The sequence below is a fragment of the Pinus tabuliformis genome, chromosome X (genome assembly GCF_031772625.1).
Source record: "Pinus tabuliformis cultivar Carrire ecotype Pingquan chromosome X, CPIR1, whole genome shotgun sequence".
Lineage (NCBI taxonomy): Eukaryota > Viridiplantae > Streptophyta > Pinopsida > Pinales > Pinaceae > Pinus > Pinus tabuliformis.
The window spans coordinates 1,089,867,855-1,089,888,933 of record NC_142308.1 but is presented as its reverse complement, the minus strand read 5'-3'; the positions used below and the strand labels follow the sequence as shown (position 1 = coordinate 1,089,888,933).

Below are 21,079 nucleotides of genomic sequence, written 5' to 3'. Positions count from 1 at the left end.
TAGAGGCGCAGTTCAATGGAGGGGATCAATTTGGAGCGATCATGAATATCAGGGAATGAATTGATGCAGGTTCGCGTGGTTGCATAGGATACTTCCTCTTTCCCGTGAGCAGGCTTGACTGGCTCTTTTGTCTGCATCTTGGTTGTTGGAGCGGAGGACATGAAAGAATTGGTACTCCAAATCCTGAGTTAGCAGACTTTTACAACGATTGATGATTTGATGTAAAAAGAGATTGGATGCTTGTCGATTGCTGTTCATTAAGCTTATTATGATGGCAGAGTCACCAAATATGAGAGCTTTTTTAATCCCTTGGACCTGAAGTTGAAGGATGCCTTGGTAGAGGCCCAGAGCTTCAGCTCTGTTGTTGGTTAAATTTCCCAAACCCCATTCATAAGAGGACACTGGTACGCCTGAAGGGTTGAGAATGATGCCCCCTGCTCCCGCTGCTCCCGGATTAGATTTAGATGCTCCGTCAAAGAATAAAGAATGAGATTTCTTTGATTGGAGCCATTTACTAAATTCTTCCTTTGTTAGGCGGATTTTCCAATCAAGATTGTTGGCTTTGCCTCTGAACTTGCTGATTTTTACTGTTGAAGTATTACTGGTCTTGTCAATAAGGTGCCGAATGAAACTTCTTTCCTCTGCCCATAGACTGGTGGAGTCGATTTTTTTTGTTGTCTTGGATGTTATGGTTTCAGAAGCCAGACTTGTTGCTTTGATGAGAATGTGCTTGGTTGTAGTTATTTTATCTCGGAATATCATGCTGTTCCGAGCAATCCATATACGCCACAGAAGAGCAAAAGGGATGGCGTTCCAAACTCTTTTAGCTGGATTTTGCTTCACTGATTGCCAAGGATAGTTTCTCCTCCAGTTATTTAGAGCTTCGTCAATGGAGTGCTGAGAATTCCAAATGGGGGGTGCAGAAGGAATGATGCTGTTCCAGCATGAGGCTGCAAAGGGACAGGAAATGAATAAGTGTTGTATGGATTCCTCTGCAACTTTACAGTTGGGACATCTAGAGGGTCCAACGATGCCTCTTTTCTTGAGATTCTCTGCAGTTAGTAGTTTCCCATGCAGGAGAGTCCACATGAAAAATTTGACTTTTGGAATTGCTTCAGCTCTCTTTAAAATCTTCCAGTGTGTCCAAACAGTCGTTGGGTATTCCTTGCTACTTAGATAGTTGTAACCTGCTTTGATTGAATAATTGGTTCCTGTAGGATCCCATCGGAACTCATCCTTTTCATCTTTGATGGTGGGCGCAATACTGTGCAGGTGGTTGCAAAAAGAATCGAAGCTGCCTTTAAGATGGTGGGGGATGGGTGGAAATTCCCATCGCATCCAAACATTGGTTGATACATTCCATTGAGAGATTTGGCTCAGATTAGATATACCTTTGCTTTGTAAATAATGAATTATAGGATCCATACCTGGGAGACTGTTTAAGGGTGGGTTCCCCATGATTTTATCCGAACCAAAGTTCACCGTTTCACCTCCTTTTGGCACTTTGGAGACATTTTGCGCCATGAATGCAATGGCTTTTTTGCAAAGCTTCCATATCTTTGTACAATTTCTGCTGGGGATCTCGGAAGTGAGAAGATGCTGCCTTGACTGATTGAGATATTTTGCCTCCAGGACTTTTTTCCACCAGGCTGTTTGATTGTCCAGAAGTCTCCAAATCAACTTTCCACCAAATGCTAAATTCATGAGAGATGGGGATCTTATGCCAAGACCTCCATTCTCTGGGCTTTGAATGACTTGTTTCCATTTTACTAGGTTGTATTTTTTCTTTTCATTCTTGCCCCCTTGCCAGAGAAAAAATCTGAGAATGCTATCCATTTTTCGATGGTATGAAGCTGGAGCTTGTGCCAGGGAGAATTGATAGAGGGGAAGGGAGGAGAGGCCTGATTTTAGAAGCACCTGTCGCCCAGCTGGATTGAGCCACAGAGTTCCCCATTTCTGAACTTTCCTTTTCATTTTGTCTAATGTTAAATCCCAAACACCTGTCTTTGCATTCCCTATGCTTACCGGCATTCCCAAGTAACTGAAGCAGTCCCAATTTAACTTGCAGGGGACACCAAAAATGTTGGCTATGCCGTGAATCGTTGAGGTGAAGCGTTCCATCCATAAATGCAGCTTTTGAGGTGATTTATTTGACCTCCTGAATATCTCATAAATTTGTCTAGCAGGGATTTGAATCTTCTTGCTATAATGGTGGTCGCCCCCCCTAGCAATAGGGTGTCATCAGCGAATTGAGAGTGATTTATGTTTTTAATGCCATCTTCAAACTTAATGCCCGTGATGAGACCTGACTGCCTCTTCTGGTCAAGCGCACAACTGAATGATTCTGCCATGAGGATGAAGAGATATGGGGATAAGGGACAACCTTGTCTTAATCCTCTTGAGGATTGAAAGGAAGGTCCAGGTCTTCCGTTGATGAGGGGAGCGATCCATGGGCCAGAGATACAGGCTCTTATGACATTAATAAGGAGAGGTGAGAAGCCCATCCTCTGAAGAACTGCAAATAAGAATGAATGCCTTACCCTGTCAAAGGCATTGGCCAAGTCTAGTTTCAAAATAAATCCTTTTTCATTCTTTGCATGACTTGAATGGATGGCTTCTTGAACCAACATAATAGAATCTGAAATTTGTCTATTAGCCATAAAGCCTCCTTGGTTTTCAGAGATTAGCATCGGAAGGAGAGGTTTGAGCCGAGAGGCTATGATTTTAGTGAAGATTTTGTATGAAGAATTGCATAATGATATAGGCCTGAAGCGAGAGAAATTGGAAGGGCGGTTCTCCTTAGGAATGAGGGCCAGATGGGTAGAATTTGTATATCCACCTATTTTGCCTTTTCTCTGGATCCACTTGAAGTATTTGATGAGATCCTTCTTTATCAGCTCCCAGTAATCTCTGTAAAAACAAATTGGGAATCCATCCGGTCCAGGTGCCTTGTTGGGATGGAGACTCCAGATTGCTTCCACTATTTCTTCCTCTTTTATTTCTGCTATCAGGCTTTTGTTCAAATCAGCTGTGATTTTAGTAGGCAAATGCTGTAGCAGATCATCATAAAGTTCTTCCTCCTTTGTTTCAGTTAAGAGTTCCTTAAAATGGTCTGTGGCAGCTCCTTTGATATCTGCTTGTTCAACATGTTGAGTCCCTGCGCTGTCTACAATGGCAGTTATGGTATTTCTGATTTGTCTTGCAGTGGCTTGTTTGTGAAAGAAGGAGGTATTCTTGTCCCCGCTTTCCAGCCACATTTGCCTTGATTTGATGCGCCACTTTTCTTCCTCCTCTCTTTTAATTCTGCTCAGTTGATTGTAAAGCTCTTCTTCTTGAACCTTTTCATTTTGGCAATATTCCTTTTGTTCTATTGCGCATTGAAGTTCTGCAATTTTGGACTTAAGCTCACGTTTTTCCTTTTCAGGCTCATTGTAGTGCGATTTGGCCCAATTTCTGAGCGCTTTTTGCACATTCCTTAATTTATTCTCCCATATGAAACCTGGGGAACCTTCAATATGTTGTCCCCAGGTGTGCTGGATGATGTTTCGGGCTACTTGATAATCACTCCAAATGTGATTATATTTGAATGGAAGCGGACTGAGGGGGCAGTGTATATCCAGTGCTAGAGTGATTGGGTAGTGATCAGAAGCAGCAAAGGGCAAGATGGAGGAATTGACAATTGAAAAGGTTGATAGGAGGGAGATGTTGACCAAGAACCGGTCCAGCCTCTCCATGATATTGTTGCTGCCCAGCCTACGATTGCTCCATGTGTACTTGCGATTTTTTGGAGTTATATCTATCAAGTCACCAGTGTGCATTATATTTTCCATTTGGTTTCTGAAAGGATCTGGCATAAAGCTTCCCCCACGCTTTTCGTTGGCATGCAGGATTAAGTTGAAGTCACCTCCTAATATGATGTTGCTGTTATCTTCTTCCATTATGTTTTTACTGAGAGCTTCCCAACAGATTTCTTTATCCCTGTAGTGATTAGGGACATATACATTAAAAATGACAATCTGCTGTTTGCTAATGTTATTTCTCAGAACTGTTTTTATCCAATGTTGTTCAATTAGATCAACTTCACTATTCCATTCATTTTGATTCCAGATGGTAGTGATTCCACCAGAAGCCCCTCTAGCTTCGCATATGCTTCCTTTATAACATTTATACTTTTCAATGATCTTGTTGATTTCTGGTTCTCTTTGCTTTGTTTCCTGTAATAAGATGATGGATGGTTTCTCCTGCGCGATAAGATCTTTTAGAGCATTGGTTTTGGAGGGGTGCCCGAGTCCCCTGCTGTTCCATGAAAGAATTTTGATCATTTCAGACCTGTGGTTCGAGGAGGTGCTCTGCCTCCCTTGTCTCTACTTGCTATTTCTTGATCTTTTGTGCCCTGAATGTAAGATTCTATTGGATTCTGCAATCCTAGGGCTATATCTTTCTGCGCGTTCTCATCCCTATGTTGTTTTGAGGTCTTTCTGCCCGACTTCTTTTGACCATCAAAGGAAGATCCCTGGTCCTTGGAGTTACTGCGAGTGATTCTAGGAGGGAGGGGGTCTGATAAGAGGGGGGCGGAGGGCAGTCATAGAATGAGGGGAAGAGGGATGTTCAGGAGGATTCGAGGGAGTAGGATCATCTTCAGGAAGGGAGAGAACATGGAAAGGATTGGAGGATGGGGGAGATTGAAGGGATTTTTCCAATCCAGGGGATTGAGGTCGATGAGGAGGGGAAGGAGGAGGAGATGGGGATTGGGCGGAAGGGTTAAGAGAGGAAGGTCCAGGTTCATTGGGCAAAATGGGGCTAGGTGCTGGTTTTTTCCTTTTTACCACTTCCCATTGTTGTTCTTGAGTATTGTTATCAACATTAATGAGCTTAGTACAACGATTAGCAAAATGACCATACTCGTGACATACCTTACACTTGAAGGGGATCTGTTCGTAATCGAGCTGTTGTATGTGCGACCATTCATCAACTTTGAGCTTGATGGCTTCTGGAAGTCCTTTGCCCAGGTCAACCTCGACACAGATACGGGCACATGCCTGCATGTTGTCTCTTGGCTCGCTCCTGTCAATATATTTTCCGACTGCATTTCCGATGGCGCGCACTGATTCATCTCCCCAGCAGTGTAATGGGAGATGGGGGAGGCGAACCCAGACAGGAACCGCATTAGGAATATCAAGCTCTGGATCGAAGTCTGGCGTCCATTTGTTTAAGTACAGACCTCTGGAGTCCATGAAATAAGGCCCATTGCGAAATATCAGGTCCTTGTCGTTCTTTGTCTCGAAGTGGAAGGTGAAGTATCCCTTCCCGCAGAATCTAATAGCAATTTTCCCTTGAATTTTGTCCGCCCAGTTTCTTTCCACCCACCTCTGAACAGTTTTTGGTGAGGGCCAAAGGCCTGTGAATTGCCCTATCAGTCCCTTTTCTGCCAAAGCAAGTGCAGCCATTCTGGGCAAGGTAGGAGGAAGGGAGACTTCTTGCAATCCCTCTATTTTTTTACGAATTTAGAGATGGCAGGGCGAGCTCGTTGGGGCGGCAAAGAATTTATGAGAGCTGAGAAAGCTAGTTGCTGAGCGGCCTCCTCCGGTGGAGCCTCCGGAGGGGCCATCTGGAAGAGGATCGAGCGAGCGAACCAGGGCGCAGTCGATGGCGGCCACAACAGTTGCAGAGCGTGCGCGCGCTAGGTAAATCCACTTGAGACAAGTGTTTTTTCAACCCATAATATTTGCAACAGTGGAGCAAATATAATAAGTTACGATACGATGGGTAAATATAATAAATTACAATACCATGGGTGAAAACCATAATTACGATGGTAAAATTGAAATCATCATGCGATTAAATTCTCAGTTTAATATTATGATTTATTTTATCTATCATCATACATCATCCATGGTTTTAAAACATTTATATAAAAATAATTATTAACTACAGTAATTATTATCCAGCTGGATCAATCCTCCCCCTTAGGAAACAGTGGTCCCTATTGCATAAAGCTCCTCATCAGATGAGGAAATTTCTGTTGAACTTGGTTCCTGGTGAACCACTTGCCTTGGAGAAGAAGTTGCCTTGCTTTAACCACTCGATGTTGTACCCTGAAGCTTACACAAAACCTGATGTTGGCCATGTCGTTGTTTGTACTTGGCATTCGTTGTTGTTAGGGCACCGTGGACCTGTGGTTGGAAGTGTCGAAATCGTTCAACAAGTTTGGTTGCTCGAGGGGAGGAACCCTGACATCCATGGGGATTGCTGGCTGGAACCCTGAACATGTTTGAAAAGACTTAATGAAGTTGTAAAGAACTTTGTTGTAGCCACACTGAACATATGGACGACTATCATCTAGTGTAAGTGGATGTAGGTGCGCCTTTGTAGGTGAGGTGAAAATATCTCTGGATCCTTCTACAAGCTTGTCCACCTGTTTGTGTTCTATAGAGAGAGCTTGTACTGAATCTGTGGTGGCTACAGTGACCTATGGTTCACCTTTAGACTAAATTGTTGAAAGGACAAACTTGGAAGTATGAGAGACTAGTTTTCTGCACTGTTTTGTTGAGATCAATGAAATCACAGTAGTTGGAGCTACCTTTGGTATCCTGTAGAGTTGATCCCCTAGAGTAACAATGACAATACGGAGTTGAGACTCATAACCAACATAACGTTTCCAGATATAAGGTTGTCCTTAAAAACATCACAAACTTCAAGTGGGGCAGCATCACACAATACCTTGTTTGTGAAGGGCTTGATGCTGTGGGACAAACGACACTGCTGGCTGACACGAATGTGTCTTCCATGGCTCAACCAACCAATGGTGTATGCTTAGGGGTGTGGAACTATTGGTAGCTTCAATCTCTAGACTACCTCGGCTGAGATCAGGTTCTTCTGGCTCCAATTGTCAATGATGAATGTAGCGGGGCTCTTGCCACCCACATTTGTGAATGGAATAGGTGCTTCCCCTCCTCAGGCTCTTATGACTTTTCTAGTTGGAACTTCGTAGTTGCTATGGTAACATTTGATTTTGCATCAATGATCAACTTTCTTTTATCCTGCCCAAAATCAAAATCAGAGCTAGAGTTTATTATTTCTCTTTAAGCTTTGCCAAGAAATATTGTTTCAATTGGGCATTCATCAACGTTGTGGGAGGGACTTCTGTGGATCCTACACCACTTCCCAGTGTCTTCCTTTGACTTTCCATTACCATTCTTTGTTTGTTGATTGGGGATGCCCTTACCCTCCTTTTGTTGTGAAGGATTTGCAAATACAAAGTCTAGTTTCTTCTGTTTAAATTTTTACTCTTTTTTGATAGCATATCGGTATGCGGTGCCAAGTGAGGATATGTCGAGGAACTCCATTTCTGTCTAGATGTATCTGTGTAGACAACCATGGTACTTGAGTACCAAATGCTTTTTAGAGTCTTTGATACCTAGCTTGGTGCGCAAAGTGTAAAAGATATTTGTGAACTCTGGTACTGCTTGGTCCCTTTTCTGTCGTAATATGGTCCATCTCATGTACTAGTCTTCATAGTATCCTACAGGGTAGAATTCCTCCTAGAGGGCGTCAACAAAAACGACCCAAATGGGGCTTGCCTTGTACACCCTAGGCTTATCTTCATTGCACCTCTCCCAGTAACCTTCCCACCAATCTTTGACATGGGGCAGAGATTTTAGGAGTGTAAAGGTGATTTTCTCATTGTCAGAAAATTTTTGGACCGAATAATAGCCCTCTAGTAGATTTAACCATTTATCTAAAGCTTCTACATCTATTTGTCCTTCAAATAGGCGGATATCGAAGTTAACTTGTACCTTGTAGGGTTTTGAGCATTCAAAATGTCTATTGGTTGAAGGTTTCTCGGCCGTTGTTGGGAGTCGCCAGAGGATCTCGGGGAAATTGTCCATCATCTCATCCCTCTGTCATTTAAGTGCTTCCTCGAGCAACAAGTTAACAGGATCGGATCTCCTGCTCGATATTTCTTTTCGTCTACCATGTGAGGTTGTCAACATCGTTGAGGATGGTCTTGAAAAGGTTGCAGTATTTCAAGTCCTAGCGCCTTTGTTCCCTGACCTCATTCGGGACATGCGCAGAAAAATAGATAAGAGCAAACCGCTTTGATACCATTGATCCGGATGGTTGGAGGAATGAGACCAAAAAATGACAAAATAATAAGAACTAAAATTTTCCCAACAGGTCACCCATCTTAGTACTAATGAGACCAAAAAATGACAAAATAATAAGAACTAGAAATTTCCCAAGAACTAGAAATTTACCAACAGGTCACCCATCATAGTACTAATGAGACCAAAAAATGACAAAATAATAAGAACTAAATTTTTTCCAACAGTTCACCCATCATAGTTGGAGGAATGAGACCAAAAAATGACAAAATAATAAGAACTAAAATTTTCCCAACAGGTCACCCATCTTAGTACTAATGAGACCAAAAAATGACAAAATAATAAGAACTAGAAATTTCCCAAGAACTAGAAATTTACCAACAGGTCACCCATCATAGTACTAATGAGACCAAAAAATGACAAAAGAATAAGAACTAAAAATTTCCCAACAGTTCACCCATTATAGTACTATTCTAGCGCCTTGATTCATTAATCTTGGTGCAATCCAAGTTATTGAAGAAATGAAACTTACAATATAATAAATTACAATACCACGGGTAAATATAATAAATTACAATACCATGGTTTACAAAATCCACGTGTAAATACCATGGTGAGAATCATAATTACCATGATAAAATTGAAGTTTTCATGAGCCTTGATTCATTAATCTTGGTGCAATCAAAGTTATTGAAGAAATGAAACTTACAATATAATAAATTACAATACCATGGTTTACAAAATCCATGTGTAAATACCATGGGTGAGAATCATAATTATGATCGTAAAATTGAAGTTTTCATGAACCTTGATTCATTAATCTTGGTACAATCCAAGTTATTGAAGAAATGAAACTGTAAATATAATAAATTACAATACGATGGGTAAATATAATAAATTAAAATACCATGGTAAATACCGTGGTTTACAAACTGCATGTGTAAATACCATGGGTGAGAATCATAATTATGATGGTAAAATTGAAATTATCATGTGAAAAGATTCTCACTTTAATATTATGATTTATTTTATTTATTATCATGCATCATCCATGGTTTTAAAACATTGATATAAAAATAATTATTAACTACGGTAATTATTATCCACCCACATCGGAATGAAGGAGAATGACTAGGTAGGGTGGGATCATCTCCACAGAAGCTAGTCCAAGAAGAAAGATGGGGTCTTAAAACCCTTAAAGCCTCAAGCTCAAAGACAAACAGAGACAAATGATCCAATTCAATGATGCCTCAAGTGCTTCTAGGCCTCTTGTATATATAGATTCTCATGAGGGGTTTCTCTTTAATTAATTGAGTGATGTTCACACCAAGCCCTAACTTTGGGCTTTTTTGCCCCAGTTGCCCCAAACTTGCCCCAACATTGGGTATTTTGGGGTTTTTCCCTTTATCGAGGACTATAGCCTACGGGGATTGATAGGCTACTTCATCCATTGAGCCAATTAATCCCTTGGGGACATTACAGGTGGTCATATTATGGTGATCAAAATTAATATTTCTGCAAGGGTGGTGGGCGGGGTGAGGATCTCTCATTTTGTGCCTTTTAATAACTGGACCGGCATCACTTTGCATGCTGTCTTGTTTTCCTCTTTTGTTATTGTTGCCAGTTATATATTTATTCTTTCCGTGCTTCAAAGGGAAGCTTTTCCTCATCTAGTAGCTGGTATGTCGGAATGCTGTACTGTTTAAACTTTAATGTGCCTAGTTTCATATAGAAGCATATCATGGATGATGGCTAAAAACTGTATTTATTTTTCCTTGTGAAAGACTATTTTGTTGGTCTGTTATCAAAACTATTTTAACATATGGCATAAAAGGATTATTTTTTTAACAGGCTATTTTGCAGGATTTTTTTTTGGTGTCAATTCAACTTGTGCATTTCTGACATTGTTGAAAATTTGGTTTTTCTTCTGAATTATCATTTATGATATATTGCTTTCAGCAAGAAGCTGTGCTGGTTGTTTTCTTTTGCCTTCTTGTTGGGGGTGGATTAGTTACTGTCATTTCATGTGTTTGCAGAGTTAGTGATGCAGAAGAGAATTTAGGTGAAAGCGAAGTAAGAGAGGCACATCTTGCCAAATCCTTGTACTACATACGCATTGGTGACAAGGTATATGATAACTCTCCTACATTACTTCATTGTTTCAGGAATTTATATTTTCAAAATACTTGGTATAATCTTTATCCTGATGGAGCAAATACCAACCTTATTGTTTTCTTCTCTATAGGAAAAAGCTTTGGAGCAAATCAAAATTACCGAGGGTAAAACAGTTGCTGTAGGCCAGAAGATGGACTTAGTTTTCCACACACTTCAGCTTGGGTTCTTTTTCATGGACTTTGATTTGATTTCGAAAGGCATTGATAAAGCTAAGAGGTATGTCATCTTATGTTGCTCTCTTGTGCTTTTTTCTTCAAGCCATGCAATGCAATCTTGCATTTATTGACATTGTTGGCCATCATGCAGTTTGTTCGAGGAAGGGGGTGATTGGGAAAGGAAAAACCGACTGAAGGTGTATGAAGGCCTTTACTGTATGTCTACACGAAATTTCAAGAAAGCTGCTGAGCTATTTTTGGATTCTATTTCAACATTCACAACATATGAGCTTTTCCCATATGATACCTTCATATTCTACACTGTGCTGACGAGTATAATCTCACTGGACAGAGTCTCCCTAAAGCAAAAGGTATTGGATTTTTTCAGATGTCTTCTAGGTGTATTTATTTTTCGTGTCCTGAAGAACATATTTACTAATACAATGGAGTTATGATACTGCAGGTGGTGGATGCACCTGAGATTTTGACTGTGATTAGCAAGATACCACATCTTTCAGACTTTTTGAATTCACTTTATGGCTGTCAATACAAGTCATTCTTTGTTGCATTTGGTGAGCATTGCCCTTGCATTTTATATCTTTCAAGTCTAATTTCAGTGCACAAAAAGAGCCACTCTTATTCGTAATTAGGTCATTTGCAGAAGTTGCTAGAATTTTAACATCTGTAGATATGCTGCTTTCTCTCTCTGTCTCTATATTTTGGTTATTTGCATGCCTTGTTACCTTTATGGGGCTTTGATGTCACTAAATCAATTACTGTCTTCTACCCAGCTGGCCTGACAGATCAAATAAGATTAGATCGCTACTTGCATCCACATTTCCGATATTACATGAGGGAAGTCCGCACTGTTGTTTATTCTCAGTTTCTAGAATCCTACAAGAGTGTAACCATGGAGGCTATGGCAAGAGCTTTTGGTGTTAGTGTTGATTTTATTGACAGGTAAGCAATCTGAAATATCTAAGAATGCAGTGCATTTCATGATGTTACTATGCTGATCAGGAGGGTTTCAGCATTTAGGTAAACTGCTTGCTAGATATGAAACATGGAGTTAAGCAATGCTTAGATCTTCTAAGCAAATTGTTGTGTTTCTTTCTATGTGTGCAGAGAACTTTCTCGTTTCATAGCTGCAGGTAGGCTTCACTGCAAAATAGATAAAGTTGTTGGTGTTCTAGAAACTAACAGGCCGGATGCTAAAAATGCTCTCTATCAAGCAACTATCAAACAAGGAGACTTTTTGTTGAACCGCATTCAGAAGCTCTCCAGAGTAATTGACCTTTAAAAATAGTTCAGAAGTGACCCACTTTCCTTGCTGCTAAAGTGCCATTTTGAAATTTCACATCTTAAGATGAAGGAAGCATTATCATTCCTTTAAAATTTTAGACTGTATTTCAAAGTTATTAGATTTTGGCATTTAATTGATTGCATTGTAAGTACACATATGTCTTCCATTTGTATCAGTACACTAGTTTTCTTGGAAAGGTGGCAACAATAACGACGTGAAGTTAACTTAGTAAATTCTGTTTATCTCATTTAGATCTTTTAACCATGGCTGATTTTTTGAATGATCGCTTGGGTCATTGTTTTTCACTTTTGGCAATTGAAATAAATGCGCTGAAAGAAGTGAGATGCTCTCTACTACCCAAGTAGAGGAAGGTGCCACATAACGTAACACTAATATTCTATGAAAAAAATGAACATCAGAGTTTAACGTGAAAAAGAAAGAAAAGGCTCACAAAAAGAATAATCTAGTATATAATATCCATCTTAACCCTGAATCCTTTAAATATTAAGATGTTTGCATACAGTTTTTCTGGGATCTCTCTTAGTGCTTAATAGATCGGGGTTAAAATAGATTTATGTGCTATCTATTCTGAGTTCTCAATTTTATTGAAAGTGAAAACGTAACACTAATAATCTATGAAAAAAATTAACATCAGAGTTTAACGTGAAAAAGAAAGAAAAGGCTCACAAAAAGAATAATCTAGTATACAATATCCATCTTAACCCTGAATCCTTTAAATATTAAGATGTTTGCATACAGTTTTTCTGGGATCTCTCTTAGCGCTTAATAGATTCGGGGTTAAAATAGATTTATGTGCTATCTATTCTGAGTTCTCAATTTTATTGAAAGTGAAAACATATAGAGTATAGCTTTTTATTTGATGTAAGCACTTGTTCAATGTTTATTTACAAAATAATTGTAAATGTAATGATTCATTATATAAATGTTTTTATGGTGATATTGAGAGCAATGCAATGTTAGTGTGTGATATGCATTATTGCTGAAAACTGTAATATATAATAGTTTGTCAAGCATACACTACCAAGATTTATTTTGACATTTTATATTTATGTTTGAGAAAGTGGATTGGCTTTTAATGAGCGATTGGATCTAGTGTCCAATATTGCTTAGGTTTGTTAATCGTAACTTAATCTCTGTTTTGATGTTTATATCCAAGAGTGTAGCTTGTAACATCTTGACCTCCTTGAGATATGCCTGCTGTTTTTAGACCAACAACTGTTTTTCTTTTACAAGGCTTTTGTGCATTTATTTAAGGGATTTATCAAATCCTTTGCTGTCGTACAATCACAAGGTGTTTTTGTATGTGTTGAGGGGATTTATGAAGTCATTTAAAAATTGCCCTGTTCTTAAACAAAATTATGCAAGCTAACTTTGAAATGCATCTTTCTTTCAAATTTCATAAAACAAACATCATAGTACTTGTGCTTTTAGTTTATCATGACCTCCTTGAGATATGCCTGCTGTTTTTAGACCAACAACTGTTTTTCTTTTACAAGGCTTTTGTGCATTTATTTAAGGGATTTATCAAATCCTTTGCTGTCGTACAATCACAAGGTGTTTTTTTATGTGTTGAGGGGATTTATGAAGTCATTTAAAAAGTGCCCTGTTCTTAAACAAAATTATGCAAGCTAACTTTGAAATGCATCTTTCTTTCAAATTTCATCAAACAAACATCATAGTACTTGGGTTTTTAGTTGATCAGTTATATATCAACTTTCAAAAGTTCTATAGAGTAATTGACCTTTAAAAATTGTTCAGAAGTGAGGCACTTTCCTCACTGTTAGAGTGCCATTTTCAAATTTCACATAATTATCATTCATTTTGAATTTCAGATTTAATTTTTGAAGTTATTTTTGGTGATTAATTGATTGCGTTGTAAGAAACTTATAATCTTCCATTTGTATCAGGATAATAATTTTTTTAGAGAGATATAATGTTTCCTATTGCAGTGAACTTGTAATTCTTTGATTTTTTTAATCTTTCTAACATTTTGTCAAACACTTTACAGGTAGACATTTTGTCAAACACTTTACTTGTAATTAAACATGAAGACAATACAACACACAAACCAACCAATATTATTTTAAATTTTTGAAGAAGCTCTTCTAACACAATAATATCACAAAAAATTCTCAGCAACAAACTCGGCCAATTAAAATCTGATTTATTAATTGACCATGAAAATTACAAACTGGGCAACCTTTTTCAAAGCACCAAATCAACTTCTGGGGACTAATTACACAAATTTTGCTGTGTAGATGACAGTGCGGAAATAGCTTTTATAATTGCTGTAAATGAGCTGATTTGTCTGCCTTTGAGTACTATGGCTCAACTGTTATTGGCACTGCTGGCTGATAGGAATAGTGCTGACCTTGGACAATAGAATTAGACTGAAATGGTTCACCCAAACTTCCAAAATTTGTTGATAAAAATGATGAACTTGACCTCCCTGGATTCCAAGAACTGCTAGTAGAAATACGATCTCCCAAATTTCTCAATCTTTGGCTGTATGGTGATCTGGGAATGGAATGGACCTCGGCAACAAACACCTGTAAAGAATGTGAATGATTCCTCTTTTTTTGACTAGTTGGGGTTGGATGTGTCTCACCACTAAAACCAGCACTGATCAGCTAGGGTGAATGTTTCACCAAAGAAACTAATCCTCACAAGGGTTTTGACCCTTTACTCAAAAGCTCCAAGAGCTCACCAAAACCAATTTAGAAAAATAACCAATGCATAATAAAAAGTGAGCTCGAATTCTCTTTTTATAATTTTCTCATTAGAATATCATGGGTTATTAGAATGTCTCTTTTTATAACCTTTTCTCTAACCTTTTTGTCTTCTCTTGCTCAATTAAATAATATAAGGTGACTTGATAAAGTTTTTCTTTTTTCTCCCATTATCACTAAATAACAAAATTTTTAATTCAGTTATTCAATGTCACTTATACATGTTGTATTTTCACCCAGAAATAGGCTACTGAGTTGTTCACCAGAAATGGTAATTCAAAAAAGGATGTTACAACCTTCCCTCCCCAAGATTGCTTGCCCTTAAGCAATCAATAACTTGCATATCAAAATTAGGTTCCCAAATATCCCTATAGAATGCTCCAACATACATTTGTTATACCATCCTAATACCACTAAATCTAGTATCACTATCACACTTTGCCATACTGCCAAACAATCCACTACAATGTAAATCATTTCTCATAAAAATCCCTGGATGATTCCAAATCTTGGCTAAAGAATGATACACATTGAAGAAGCATTTCCTATGTGCCCCTCTTAAACATGCATTCTTGTCCTTCATAAACTAGTGTACTTATAAGAATTGGATGTATAATTGCCATTGTAATGGGAGAAAGTTTTACAAATTTTGTATATACACATTTTAGAGGAAGCTCATCCTTCATCACATTGAATTGATAAGCCTTTTCAAGTGCACCTTAAGCTTCCCAACGTTAGCAATTGGTGCCATACCTGAAGCACATGCCTACCATTGTCCAGTGAATTGATCTGGTTGTATGGAAGTGTTGAAACCACCGTGATTGTCATCATAGTTGAAGTTTGAGCCATTCCATAGGTTCTCATAAACAATTTTCGCCTTATAAAATTTAGCTCAATAATGTTCTCGAGAAGCTTTATCACCAATTTCATTTGCCATGGTAGAAATTGCCTGAGGCACTATTAGCCATAGCCCACCACAATAAGCACTGACACCTGAAACATACCATGCATCATATGTTTGATTTGGGAAGTTTTCGCTTTCTATCATTCTCTCTTTCTCTTTGTCAAATTGATCCATGTAAGCCATGGCAATATAGACAAGGGCCATTTGTCACTAGTTGCAGTGATGTCTCTCTAAACTTGTAGGACAAATTTAGGGTTGATATCTTTCCATCTAGTAGAATCATGAATATTGTAAATGTTCAACTCACACCAGGGGTCATTAAGTCCAAGATCGTGTGGCACTGCACCTACCTTTCTGACATTTCATTCACCTTTAAATAAGAACACCTTTTTTGCATCATGCAACAAAATCTCTTTGGATGTTGAGCTCAAGTTTTGGAAATAACATAAGCAATGCAAAGGATGTATAGAAATGCACATCATAAGTATTCCACATCAAATATTCATTTCCTTCAAAGTAAAGAAATTGCCCAATATTTTCCTCCTTATCATTCAGTGGGGGTGGTTTAAAGGTTGAATTATAAGTAGATGGACTGTGCATCTCTTACAATTTCACAACCATTTTATCCAAAATTTTCATTGAAGTTGCATCCACATCATGTCCTAAAGTTGCAAGGATATCTTTATCAACGTTCTCCATTCTTCTCCAACTCAATATTTCCAAATGGTAATGCATCATGTACTCTTGCACTTTTGTTATTGTTTCCGCCATAAGTAGCCATCCATTGGAGAAAGATTTCTCTGTGGATTTTTCTCTATCCTGGATTGCAGGTAAGCCATATGTCTAGAGTGTACCTCCTGAAACAAGATAGTATAATTCATTGAACAAAGTAACATGATAGCATATCGGGAGTTTATCATCTCGTAGTATAGGACTTTTCGAACTTTCTATAGTTTAATTCCAATTTTGATGCTCAATGAGGGCGTCCCGAACAAGATTTATTGGTGCACTTCCATCAACGAGATACATTTTTTTATAACATCTTTAATATGATTTTCCACTAGGAAATATGACTTCTGGATTGTCCCATGCTAATGCAAATGTAACAATCATCTTTTCATGAGCTGGAACATCATCATCATATTGAATCCTATTGGTTCTTATAAAATTGATTTTTGTTGTACATTTTTGTTTTGAGGCACATGTTTTAACTCAAATTTTTTCTAATGAACACCATGACAGGAATATTTTGCCTCATCATTGAAGGGATTAATTATTGGCCTCCTTCCTTGAGAAACCTCTTGAACGTGATGCCACATTCGCAAACCTAAACTAGCCAACTTGAATTTCTCCATCAGACTCAATGTAAATTAAGAATATTAGCATGAATGTTTAGTTTATGACACCATGCAAGTTGTTGAGAAAGCCCCAGATTATGCTACTCCTTAAGAAGAGCCATGCAGATAACCATAGACACTACCACATACATAAACTTATTACAATGCACAAATATGTTGGCCTTGTGAAAACACAAATAAATTGAACCACATTCTTATGTCAACATGCAAATTCATGCAACAAATATGCATCTAAACATTTAGACTTAAGAATTTTAATAGCAATATCTTGACCATGGTAAGTGCCTCTATACAAGTCACCATAAGAACCAAATGCCACTTTATAATCAAATTCTAATAACTTGTCATAAATCTCCCAATCATCTGTTCTCTCAGTTGTTATTCTCATTAATGTAAATTTGGTGTTCATTTCTTTATCAAGAAATGAAATAGATGGATTCTGACTACAATCATTAACCAAAAATGATGTTGAATCATTTGTGGTTGAAAATGTTAGGCCACTTTTGCAGCCACTAATGGTTATTATATTATTTGCTAATTGCTCTACTAGCTCAACTTTTCCAAGTTGCATTAAGTTTTTGTGATCAATGCATAATGACATAGATGCTCTTTCTCCACCTTGTTTATCTTCAATAGGTGCAACCTCTCCAAATTTGTCCTTGGTAGTTTGACCACAATTTTCACCTTCAAACTTTGAAACACCAAGAGTTGTCCCCCCTGCATTTGTAACATGGATTATACTCTGTTGCTTTGTGTAGTGTCATTGTTGGACATGGAATTTTGAACATCTTTTTCTAGTGAATTTTGATAGAAAGTAGATATTGCATGCACCCCACTTGTTTTGCACGAGAGAAATTCTTTATTGTTGGGATTATGTTCAACAATTTTGTTGGTAAGGCTGATTTCTTGGTCTTCAACTGCTGCTCTATCATCTTCGGATATATAATGTTATTTTCCCTTCACTGCTTTTTGACCTTCATGATTTCTTGCACTCTAATAATTCGTTGGGTTGGTATCAACTGATAATTCAACTGCCAATGCTCCAACATGATCTAACACATTTCTTAGGTCCTTGTTATGGTTTTCAAAGATTTGCAAGAATTCTGGCAAGCACTCTTGCATGGTAATTGTGTTCATCTTTTTCACTAAGAGAACTAATTCTCGCTCCAAGTGATTGAGAGCATTTCTCAAAATAAAAACCCCTTAGGCCCCTTAGGCTGGCAGGATGCACAACTCTGATACCACTGTATTGTCCTTTACTAGGATAAACTTGCAATTCTTTAGTTTTTACCATTCCGACATTTTGTCAAAAACTTTGCAGGAAAATATTTCATTAAACACTTTGCATGTAAGTAAGACAATACAACACATAAACCAATGAATATTAACAGAACAATTTGTAGAGAAACCCTTCTAACACAGTGATATAATAGCCAATATATAACAAAAATTTCTCAACAACAAACTGAGTCAATTGGAATCTAATTTATTAATTCGACCATGAAAATTACAATTTGGTAAACCTTTTTCTAAGTACCAAATCAACTTCTAGGAACTTGGTTAATAGCATAAATTTTGCTATGTAGATCACAATGATGAAATAACTTTTATAATTGCTATAAATGAGCTGATTCATCTTCCTTTGAATGCTACAACTAAGCTATTATTCACATTATTGGCTGATAGGAATAACACTGAGCTTGAGCAATAGAATCAGATTGAAATGGTTCACCCAAACCTCCAAAATTTGTTGATAAAAATGATAAAATCGACCTCTTTGGTTTTTGTTAATTGTTGGTAAAAATATGATCTTCTAAATTTCTTGATCTTTAGTTGTACCATGATATGATAATGGAATGGATGCTCGACAATAAGCTCCTATTCATAATCTGGATGATTTCTCTTTTGGTGACTAGCTAGGGTGGATGTGTTTCACTACTGAAACCAATCTTGATCAACTAGGGTGGATATGTTTCACCACCAAAGCTAATGCTTACTAGGGTTTTCACCTTTTATTCAAAAGCTCCATGAGCTCACCAAAATGAATTTAGAAAAATAATCAATGCCAAAATACCATGTGCCTCTCTTTTAAAACTTTTTCCCCTTCTTTAACTTTTTTTTGCCTTCTCCAACTGAATTAAATAATATAAAGTGGCTTTATAGAATTTTCAAAATTTTCTCCCATAATCAATTGATAACAACTTTTTAAATTTAATTATTCAATGTCACTTTTATATGTTTTTTCCCACATGACATTTAAATAATCAAATTAATTGATCCTCTTTTACCGCGTATGAGAATCAAATAAGTTAATTTTCTAGAAGCGATTATTCAAAAAAAACATTACAAGAGCAATAATAACAACATAAATTTTTAAAATTCTATTTTTAGATCTTTTTATTGCAGTTGATTTTTTTAATATTATTTAGATCATATTTTTTCTTGTTTGGCAACTGAAACAATTTCAGTGAAAAAAGTGAAATGCACTTTACAACCCAAGTAAAAGAGATATGCCACATAATATAACACTAATAATCTAAAAGTGAGAAAAAATAATTGATATCAGTGTTTAATGTGAAAACAACCATTATAATTGATATCCGTGTTTAATGTGAAAACAACCATTAATGTAAAAAATAAACTAACACATATCCACTTAACAAAAAATAATTGATATCAGTGTTTAATGTGAAAACAACCATTATAATTGATATCAATGTTTAATGTGAAAAGAACCATTAATGTAAAAGAATAAACTAACACATATCCACTTAATTCTAGGAGAAGTACCATACTTAATTCTAGGAGAAGTACCATAAATGTGTACATTTGGCATGAACATAGCGGAAATATTGTAAGAAATGCTTGTATGATACCTTGGTGGACAAATTAAGGTCACAATATTTTGTTAAAATTCCAAGGTGGACTTAGGCATAGGATCAAAGATGATTGTTACAAGTTCTTTATAAGAGGCCTTACATAAGCTTGACAATTTGCAAATCCAAATAAAAACAAAATCAAGAAGGTTGTTTGTAATTGAATGATAAAAGGTTCGATTATTACACTTCGGAGGATAGAAACATATTAAGTACAAGTCCTTGAGAGAGTGAATACCATACCATCTCATGCTTTTAAAGGAGTCCAAGTTCACAAGGCTTTGGGCCAGTCAATTCCTTAATGTTAAATTACCTAGTAAAGTAAGGATTGATATTTGCGTGATGTGTAAATTGAAAATGATGACTCAAATTCATAGGAGTTGAAAAGTAATCTTACTATTGTTAAGATATAATAATATTTGACCAGAATTAATCATTATAATATTTACAGTTCACTCTTTGTTTTCTTATTTGTCTTCTAAAACCATTTCAACATAAAAGAAAACAATCTTATAAATGACAAAGTTTGAAAAATATAGGAATAAACTTTACAATCATTCTAAATATATGAGTTTCATCATTAATATAATATATTAGATAAATAAAATTATGTTATCATATTTTATATTTTATTTTGTATCGCAGATTATAATTTAGTTAGTTGTATAGTTGTATAGTTAGTAATGATTTTGATTCATAGTCATTGGTTAATATAAATATAAAAAGTTATAATAATTTAAATGTAGTTAGTTTTTTAGAAAGATATTTTTATAAGTTTTTTTTGTTTTGTTTTTTTTTTAAGAAAAATAATCCGTAATTTATCAGAAAAGAAGAAAATTACATTTTGCATATGTGTGGAATGTATTACAAAAGAAAGACAAATTGAAGAAATAACATTTTCTATTTGAAAAGATCCTGAAGTGTTGGGAAAAATACTCGGGGTGGGGGGAATCAGTATTTTAAAAACCTTCAGCGTTTCAATTTTATTGAGATTTTTGTACTCTACTTTCATTAAGTAAACTAGTGTATGTATGTGACTATGATGAAGGAAAACTGCGAATATACAGTGAAACTAACTTTTCATATATTTCATCATTTGTTCTACTTTAACCAGTGTATCATTATTTCATTAGTCTTTAATTAAACAGTAAACATGAGCAGTTAGCACATAATAAACCATCACACATAAGAACCACATTAACACATGAGGACACCAAGATTTTTAGGTGGAAACCCAATGTGGGAGACAACCATTGCTATAGTCATCTGTCTTCGTCTTTTATTATGAAGGAAAAAATCTTACAATCTTGTACTGGCGCAGACTCATACCAATACACAAGCACCCAGCTGCAAAAGGCTACAATCTTCTCCCGTTTCCCAACACCCACTAGAAGGGAGCTCCAACCCCCTAATCTCGTTTACTGGCACCCACCAGAAGGGAGCTCCAACCCCC

The 21,079-nt window shown here is 36.8% G+C and overlaps 1 protein-coding gene and 1 pseudogene across 1 annotated transcript in view; one reads left to right on the top strand and one right to left on the bottom strand.

The window, feature by feature from the left end:
• The window catches only part of LOC149143615 (26S proteasome non-ATPase regulatory subunit 6-like), a 47,171-nt gene extending 35,186 nt beyond the window's left edge, over positions 1-11,985 (top strand). The window contains exons 3-8 of the mRNA XM_089447190.1: positions 10,142-10,232; positions 10,351-10,496; positions 10,587-10,806; positions 10,899-11,007; positions 11,227-11,395; positions 11,561-11,985. Coding sequence (XP_089303316.1) covers positions 10,142-10,232; positions 10,351-10,496; positions 10,587-10,806; positions 10,899-11,007; positions 11,227-11,395; positions 11,561-11,735 — 910 coding nt within the window. The 3' untranslated portion in view covers positions 11,736-11,985. The remainder of the gene's footprint in view (positions 1-10,141; positions 10,233-10,350; positions 10,497-10,586; positions 10,807-10,898; positions 11,008-11,226; positions 11,396-11,560) is intronic.
• A 3,048-nt stretch (positions 11,986-15,033) lies between these two features.
• On the bottom strand, positions 15,034-15,992 carry LOC149143614 (uncharacterized; annotated as a pseudogene).
• Between the last annotated feature and the right edge of the window lie 5,087 nt (positions 15,993-21,079).